The sequence below is a fragment of the Perca flavescens genome, chromosome 5 (assembly GCF_004354835.1).
Source record: "Perca flavescens isolate YP-PL-M2 chromosome 5, PFLA_1.0, whole genome shotgun sequence".
NCBI classification, from domain to species: Eukaryota; Metazoa; Chordata; class Actinopteri; order Perciformes; family Percidae; genus Perca; species Perca flavescens.
This window is the reverse complement of record NC_041335.1, coordinates 38,044,297-38,053,063: the sequence shown is the minus strand read 5'-3', so window position 1 is coordinate 38,053,063 and position 8,767 is coordinate 38,044,297. Positions and strand designations below refer to the sequence as shown.

Here is an 8,767-nt window from a genome sequence, read left to right as displayed (position 1 = left end):
TGGAATGCTATGTTGCCGGTTAGCATGTTGTGAGTAAAAGTGAGCCAACAAACAAAAGACAAAAAAAACAACTTAATTACTTGCACTGAGACAACAAATGTGTTGGCCCACCTATCTACAGCCAGGGGAGACCGGGATAAGAACTATTTCAACAAACGGTGGCGTATCCCTTTAAGAAAACATGCCGCATAATAATAAGGATTTTTGCCCCGCAACAATCCCAAAAAAAAAACAAACTTTTCTGGAAGGACTGACTAATGCATGAAGGGCTATACGGGCTCTCCTCTGTCCGACAGCGACAGCTGGTGGATTTTGATGGTGGGAAGGTTTCTGGCGGCAGGGGGTGCGGAGCAGTTAGGGAAGCAGCAGCAGCTTCGGTGGAAGCTTTTACTGCAGAGTTTGGCCACTTTATCTCGGCTCGTCTCGCCCGAGATGGAGCCTCTCCACTCCCGGCTATCCCTGGACGACGGCGTCCGGGACAGCGCCGTAGAAGAAGACGGGCTGAGCCGACTCGGAGCCGCCCTGCCGTCCAATCCCAGGGTCAGGTTCTGGCCGTGGCTCGGCGCGAGGCTCTGGCCGGCACTCAGCTGGCGATGCTGCGATCTGGGGGTGTTTCTCAGGCAGCACACTGCCAGTAAGCTCTGGAAAGCCTTGTTGAACTCCTGGTTGGAGCAGGGGTAGATGATGGGGTTGATGCAGCTGTTGAAGTAGCCGAGCCAGAAGGTGATCTTGAAGACGGTGTCTGAAGGTCGGTACGCGGGAAAGATGGAGCCTGTCGGGACAAAATAACATAAAAACAAAGGGACACACGGTGGTGATTATTGCTACAGCGGAAAGAACCACACGACAACCAGCGGTGCAAGAAGTATTCAAGATCATTTAATGCAGTTAAAATACTAATACCACACTCTAAATATACTAATAAGTAATACTTAGAGTTAGAGGAGCAGTAGCTAGAGGTGCGTTAGAGGAGAACTAGCTAGAGGAGCGCTAGCTAGAGTAGCACTAGAGGAGCCCTAGAGGAACACTAGAGTAGTGGTAGCTAGAGTAGCACTAGAGGAGCCCTAGAGGAACACTAGAGTAGCGTTAGCTAGAGTAGCACTAGAGGAGCCCTAGAGGAACACTAGAGTAGCGGTAGCTAGAGTAGCACTAGAGGAGCCCTAGAGGAACACTAGAGTAGCGTTAGCTAGAGTAGCACTAGAGGAGCACTAGAGGAGCACTAGAGTAGCACTAGAGGAGCACTAGAGGAACACTAGAGTAGCGTTAGCTAGAGTAGCACTAGAGGAACACTAGAGGAACACTAGAGTAGCGTTAGCTAGAGTAGCACTAGAGGAACACTAGAGGAACACTAGAGTAGCGTTAGCTAGAGTAGCACTAGAGGAGCACTAGAGGAACATTAGAGTAGCGTTAGAGTAACACTAGAGGAGCATGAGAGGAACACTAGAGTAGCGTTAGCTAGAGTAGCACTAGAGGAGCACTAGAGGAACACTAGAGTAGCGTTAGCTAGAGTAGCACTAGAGTAGCATTAGAGGAACACTAGAGTAGCATTAGAGGAGCCCTAGAGGAACACTAGAGTAGCGGTAGCTAGAGTAGCACTAGAGGAGCCCTAGAGGAACACTAGAGTAGCGTTAGCTAGAGTAGCACTAGAGGAGCACTAGAGGAACACTAGAGTAGCGTTAGAGTAGCACTAGAGGAGCACTAGAGTAGCACTAGAGGAGCACTAGAGGAACACTAGAGTAGCACTAGAGGAACACTAGAGGAACACTAGAGTAGCGTTAGCTAGAGTAGCACTAGAGGAACACTAGAGGAACACTAGAGTAGCGTTAGAGTAGCACTAGAGGAGCATGAGAGGAACACTAGAGTAGCGTTAGCTAGAGTAGCACTAGAGGAGCACTAGAGGAACACTAGAGTAGCGTTAGCTAGAGTAGCACTAGAGTAGCATTAGAGGAACACTAGAGTAGCATTAGCTAGAGTAGCACTAGAGTAGCACTAGAGGAACACTAGAGTAGCGTTAGCTAGAGTAGCACTAGAGTAGCACTAGAGGAACACTAGAGTAGCGTTACCTAGAGTAGCACTAGAGGAGCACTAGAGGAACACTAGAGTAGCACTAGAGGAACACTAGAGGAACACTAGAGTAGCGTTAGCTAGAGTAGCACTAGAGGAGCACTAGAGGAACACTAGAGTAGCGTTAGCTAGAGTAGCACTAGAGTAGCACTAGAGGAACACTAGAGTAGCGTTAGCTAGAGTAGCACTAGAGGAGCACTAGAGGAACACTAGAGTAGCACTAGAGAAGAGTTGGAGTAGCACTAGAGGAGCACTAGAGGAACACTAGAGTAGCACTAGAGAAGAGTTAGAGTAGCACTAGAGGAGCGGTAGCTAGAGATGTGCTAGAGAAGAGTTAGAGTAGCACTAGAGAAGAGTTAGAGTAGCACTAGAGGAGTGCTAGAGGAGTGCTGGCTAGAGTAGCACTAGAGGAGCACTAGAGGAGCGCTAGCTAGAGTAGCACTAGAGGAGCGCTAGCTAGAGTAGCACTAGAGTAGTGCTAGAGTAGCACTAGAGTAGCACTAGAGGAGCACTAGCTAGAGTAGCACTAGAGTAGCACTAGAGGAGTGCTAGCTAGAGTGGCACTAGAGGAGCACTAGAGGAGCGCTAGAGGAGCACTAGAGGAACACTAGAGTAGCACTAGAGAAGAGTTAGAGTAGCACTAGAGGAGCACTAGAGGAGCACTAGAGTAGCACTAGAGAAGAGTTAGAGTAGCGCTTGAGGAGCGGTAGCTAGAGATGTGCTAGAGAAGAGTTAGAGTTGCACTAGAGAAGAGCTAGAGTAGCACTAGAGGAGTGCTAGCTAGAGTAGCACTAGAGGAGCACTAGAGGAGCGCTAGCTAGAGTAGCACTAGAGTAGCGCTAGAGTAGCACTAGAGAAGAGTTAGAGGAGCACTAGAGGAGCACTAGCTAGAGTAGCACTAGAGTAGCACTAGAGGAGTGCTAGCTAGAGGAGCACTAGAGGAGCACTAGAGGAGCGCTAGCTAGAGGAACTAAGAGTAGCACTAGAGAAGAGTTGGAGTAGCACTAGAGGAGCGGTAGCTAGAGATGTGCTAGAGAAGAGTTAGAGTAGCACTAGAGAAGAGTTAGAGTAGCACTAGAGGAGTGCTAGAGGAGTGCTGGCTAGAGTAGCACTAGAGGAGCACTAGAGGAGCGCTAGCTAGAGTAGCACTAGAGGAGCACTAGAGGAGCGCTAGCTAGAGTAGCACTAGAGTAGTGCTAGAGTAGCACTAGAGTAGCACTATAGGAGCATTAGCTAGAGTAGCACTAGAGTAGCACTAGAGGAGTGCTAGCTAGAGTAGCACTAGAGGAGCACTAGAGGAGCACTAGAGGAGCGCTAGAGGAGCACTAGAGGAACACTAGAGTAGCACTAGAGAAGAGTTAGAGTAGCACTAGAGGAGCACTAGAGGAGCACTAGAGGAGCGCTCGAGGAGCACTAGAGGAACACTAGAGTAGCACTAGAGAAGAGTTAGAGTAGCACTAGAGGAGCAGTAGAGGAACACTAGAGTAGCACTAGAGAAGAATTAGAGTAGCGCTAGAGGAGCGGTAGCTAGAGATGTGCTAGAGAAGAGTTAGAGTAGCACTAGAGGAGTGCTAGCTAGAGTAGCACTAGAGGAGCGCTAGCTAGAGTAGCACTAGAGTAGCGCTAGAGGAGTGCTAGCTAGAGGAGCACTAGAGGAGCACTAGAGGAGTGCTAGCTAGAGTAGCGCTAGAGTAGCACTAGAGGAGCGCTAGCTAGAGTAGCACTAGAGTAGCACTAGAGGAGCGCTAGCTAGAGTAGCACTAGAGTAGCACTAGAGTAGCACTAGAGGAGCGCTAGCTAGAGGAGCACTAGAGGAGCACTAGAGCAGCACTAGAGGAGCACTAGAGGAGCACTAGAGCAGCACTAGAGGAGCGCTAGCTAGAGGAGCAATAGAGCAGCACTAGAGGAGCATTAGAGGAGCACTAGAGCAGCACTAGAGGAGCAGTAGAGGAGCGCTAGCTAGAGGAGCACTAGAGGAGCACTAGAGTAGCACTAGAGGAGTGCTAGCTAGAGGAGCACTAGAGGAGCACTAGAGGAGCGCTAGCTAGAGTAGCGCTAGAGTAGCACTAGAGGAGAGCTAGCTAGAGTAGCACTAGAGGAGCGCTAGCTAGAGTAGCACTAGAGTAGCACTAGAGGAGCGCTAGCTAGAGTAGCACTAGAGTAGCACTAGAGTAGCACTAGAGGAGCACTAGAGGAGCACTAGAGCAGCACTAGAGGAGCACTAGAGGAGCACTAGAGGAGCGCTAGCTAGAGGAGCACTAGAGCAGCACTAGAGTAGCACTAGAGTAGCACTAGAGGACCGCTAGCTAGAGGAGCACTAGAGGAGCACTAGAGCAGCACTAGAGGAGCACTAGAGGAGCACTAGAGGAGCACTAGAGGAGCACTAGAGCAGCACTAGAGGAGCACTAGAGGAGCACTAGAGCAGCACTAGAGGAGCGCTTAGCTAGAGGAGCACCAGAGCAGCACTAGAGGAGCACTAGAGCAGCACCAGAGGAGCGCTTAGAGGAGCGCTTAGCTAGAGGAGCCCCAGAGGAGCACTAGAGCAGCACTAGAGGAGCACTAGAGGAGCGCTAGCTAGAGGAGCACTAGAGGAGCACTAGAGCAGCACTAGAGGAGCACTAGAGGAGCGCTAGCTAGAGGAGCACTAGAGGAGCACTAGAGCAGCACTAGAGCAGCACTAGAGGAGCACTAGAGCAGCACTAGAGGAGCGCTAGCTAGAGGAGCACCAGAGGAGCACTAGAGCAGCACTAGAGGAGCACTAGAGCAGCACTAGAGGAGCGCTATCTAGAGGAGCGCTATCTAGAGGAGCACTAGAGGAGCACTAGAGGAGCGCTAGCTAGAGGAGCACTAGAGGAGCGCTAGCAAGAGGAGCACTAGAGGAGAACTAGAGGAGCACTAGAGGAGCACTAGAGGAGAACTAGAGGAGCACTAGAGGAGCGCTAGCTAGAGGAGCACTAGAGAAGAGTTAGAGCAGCACTAGAGGAGCACTAGAGGAGCGCTAGCTAGAGGAGCACTAGAGGAGCACTAGAGCAGCACTAGAGCAGCACTAGAGGAGCGCTATCTAGAGGAGCGCTATCTAGAGGAGCACCAGAGGAGCACTAGAGCAGCACTAGAGGAGCACTAGAGCAGCACTAGAGGAGCGCTATCTAGAGGAGCGCTATCTAGAGGAGCACTAGAGGAGCACTAGAGGAGCGCTAGCTAGAGGAGCACTAGAGGAGCGCTAGCAAGAGGAGCACTAGAGGAGAACTAGTGGAGCACTAGAGGAGCACTAGAGGAGCGCTAGCTAGAGGAGCACTAGAGAAGAGTTAGAGTAGCACTAGAGGAGCACTAGAGGAGCGCTAGCTAGAGGAGCACTAGAGGAGCACTAGAGCAGCACTAGAGGAGCACTAGAGGAGCACTAGAGCAGCACTAGAGGAGCACTAGAGGAGCACTAGAGCAGCACTAGAGGAGCGCTAGAGCAGCACTAGAGGAGCGCTAGAGGAGCGCTAGCTAGAGGAGCACTAGAGGAGCACTAGAGGAGCACTAGAGGAGCGCTAGCTAGAGGAGCACTAGAGGAGCACTAGAGCAGCACTAGAGGAGCACTAGAGGAGCACTAGAGCAGCACTAGAGGAGCGCTAGCTAGATGAGCACTAAAGCATCACTAGAGGAGCACGAGAGCAGCACTAGAGGAGCACTAGAGCAGCACTAGAGGAGCACTAGAGGAGCGCTAGCTAGAGGCGCACTAGAGGAGCACTAGAGCAGCACTAGAGCAGCACTAGAGGAGCACTAGAGCAGCACTAGAGGAGCGCTTAGCTAGAGGAGCACTAGAGGAGCACTAGAGCAGCACTAGAGGAGCACTAGAGCAGCACTAGAGGAGCGCTAGCTAGAGGAGCGCTATCTAGCGGAGCACTAGAGGAGCACTAGAGGAGCGCTAGCTAGAGGAGCACTAGAGGAGCACTAGAGCAGCACTAGAGGAGCACTAGAGGAGCGCTAGCTAGAGGAGCACTAGAGGAGCACTAGAGGAGCGCTAGCTAGAGGAGCACTAGAGGAGCACTAGAGCAGCACTAGAGCAGCACTAGAGGAGCACTAGAGCAGCACTAGAGGAGCGCTAGCTAGAGGAGCACCAGAGGAGCACTAGAGCAGCACTAGAGGAGCACTAGAGCAGCACTAGAGGAGCGCTATCTAGAGGAGCGCTATCTAGAGGAGCACTAGAGGAGCACTAGAGGAGCGCTAGCTAGAGGAGCACTAGAGGAGCGCTAGCAAGAGGAGCACTAGAGGAGAACTAGAGGAGCACTAGAGGAGCGCTAGCTAGAGGAGCACTAGAGAAGAGTTAGAGTAGCACTAGAGGAGCACTAGAGGAGCACTAGAGGAGCACTAAAGAAGAGTTAGAGTAACACTAGAGGAGCACTAGAGAAGAGTTAGAGTCGCACTAGAGGAGCACTAGAGAAGAGTTAGAGCAGCACTAGAGTAGCACTAGAGGAGCACTAGAGAAGAGTTAGAGTAGCACTAGAGGAGCACTAGAGAAGAGTTAGAGTAGCACTAGAGGAGCACTAGAGAAGAGTTAGAGTAGCACTAGAGGAGCAGTAGAGGAGCACTAGAGAAGAGTTAGAGTAGCACTAGAGAAGAGTTAGAGTAGCACTAGAGGAGCGCTAGAGGAGCGCTAGCTAGAGTAGCGCTAGAGAAGCATTAAGATAGCGTTACCTAGAACACAATACTTCAGCGAATTACGAACATTGATTTTGAAATTTTAGACTTTTTTAGACATTTTAAGACCGCGTGGAGACCCTGAACAAAGTGTTTACCTGATATTGCCATTGTTTGAATATCTAAAATCATTTCTTAACATTTTTAATTAAGGAAATTGAGCAGCATTCTGCTTCCTCCTTTTATGTATTTATTTAGCCTTTAATTTATTTATTTTCTTTCGCTATTTTGGGCACATTTTGGCTGTTTTTTTTAAAAACATTTTTTTTAAGCTTTATTTCTACATGCTTATCTTTTGAAATAGTGAAATACTTTTGTCTAGTATATTTGATGTTTTTTTTTGTTTGTTTATGAGCCGCTAGGGCTGAGAGAAAGCAACCGCGGCTCTGATTTACATCCACTTTACATTATACTAATAGTTTAATCCCGTTTGGGCTGAACGGTGCCAGGGTGAAGGCTTTTATTGAACGTGTCGTTGTAATGTGAGCAGCTTGTGAGCCAAACGCTCGAGTGGCATCCTTAATGAAGAAGCAGAGAAAATGGGTTCCCATGCAGCTGTTAGTCACTGTAAATGGGACTCTTCACACATCGAGTTAAACATTAGGATAATTAAATGGCTTCTTGTGTGGCTGCAATATCTGTCTGTCTGTCTGTCTGTCTGTCTGTCTATCTATCTGTCTGTCTGTCTATGTATCCATCTGTCTTTCTCTCTCTCTGTCTGTCTATATATCCATCTGTCTGTCTCTCTCTCTGTCTGTCTATATATCCATCTGTCTGTCTATCTCTGTCTCTCTCTCCCTGTCTGTCTGTTTCTCTCTCTCCCTGTTTGTCTGTCTCTCTGTCTCTCTCTCTCCCTGTGTGTCTGTCTGTCTCTCTCTCTCCCTGTCTGTCTATTTATCTTTATATTTATCCATTTGTCTTTCTCTCCCTGTCTGTCTGTCTCTCTCTCTCTCTCTCTCTCTCTCTCTCTGTGTCCATCTGTCTGTCTGTCTGTCTCTCTCTGTATGTCTGTCTCTCTCCCTGCCTGTCTGTCTCTCTCTCTGTCCCTGTCTCCCTCCCTGTCTGTCTGTCTCCAGAGGTAGATTGGGAGTCTTGTGAGATGTAGTATTGGACGGCTTGTTGCAGACTGTGGGCGGTAGAAGAATGAGACTGCGATACAGAGAAGGAAAGAAGAGTGGGAGATGGAGAGAAAGAAGAGGGGAGATGGAGAGAAAGAAAAGGGGAGATGGAGAGAAAGAAGAGGGGAGATGGAGAGAAAGAAGAGGGGGGATGGAGAGAAAGAAGAGGGGGAGATGGAGAGAAAGAAGAGTGGAGATGGAGAGAAAGAAGAGGGGAGATGGAGAGAAAGAAGAGGGGGGATGGAGAGAAAGAAGAGTGGAGATGGAGAGAAAGAAGAGGGGGAGATGGAGAGAAAGAAGAGGGGAGATGGAGAGAAAGAAGAGGGGGGAGATGGAGAGAAAGAAGAGGGGAGATGGAGATAAAGAAGAGGGGAGATGGAGAGAAAGAAGAGGGGAGATGGAGAGAAAGAAGAGGGGAGATGGAGAGAAAGAAGAGGGGAGATGGAGAGAAAGAAGAGGGGAGATGGAGAGAAAGAAGAGGAGGAGATGGAGAGAAAGAAGAGGGGAGATGGAGATAAAGAAGAGGGGAGATGGAGAGAAAGAAGAGGGGAGATGGAGAGAAAGAAGAGGGGAGATGGAGAGAAAGAAGAGGGGAGATGGAGAGAAAGAAGAGGGGAGATGGAGAGAAAGAAGAGGAGGAGATGGAGATAAAGAAGAGGGGGAGATGGAGAGAAAGAAGAGGGGAGATGGAGAGAAAGAAGATGGGAGAAGGAGAGAAAGAAGAGGGGGAGATGGAGAGAAAGAAGAGGGGGGATGGAGAGAAAGAAGAGGGGAGATGGAGAGAAAGAAGAGGGGAGATGGAGAGAAAGAAGAGGGGGAGATGGAGATAAAGAAGAAGGGGGATGGAGAGAAAGAAGAGGGGAGATGGAGAGAAAGAAGAGGGGAGATGGAGAGAAAGAAGA

General features: G+C 49.6%; 1 protein-coding gene across 1 annotated transcript in view; it reads right to left on the bottom strand.

Moving 5' to 3' along the window:
• Positions 1-269: 269 nt before the first annotated feature.
• Positions 270-8,767, bottom strand: part of adra1aa (adrenoceptor alpha 1Aa) — a 15,330-nt gene continuing 6,832 nt past the window's right edge. The window contains exon 2 of the mRNA XM_028579031.1: positions 270-772. Within this exon, the coding sequence (XP_028434832.1) occupies positions 270-772 (503 nt within the window). The remainder of the gene's footprint in view (positions 773-8,767) is intronic.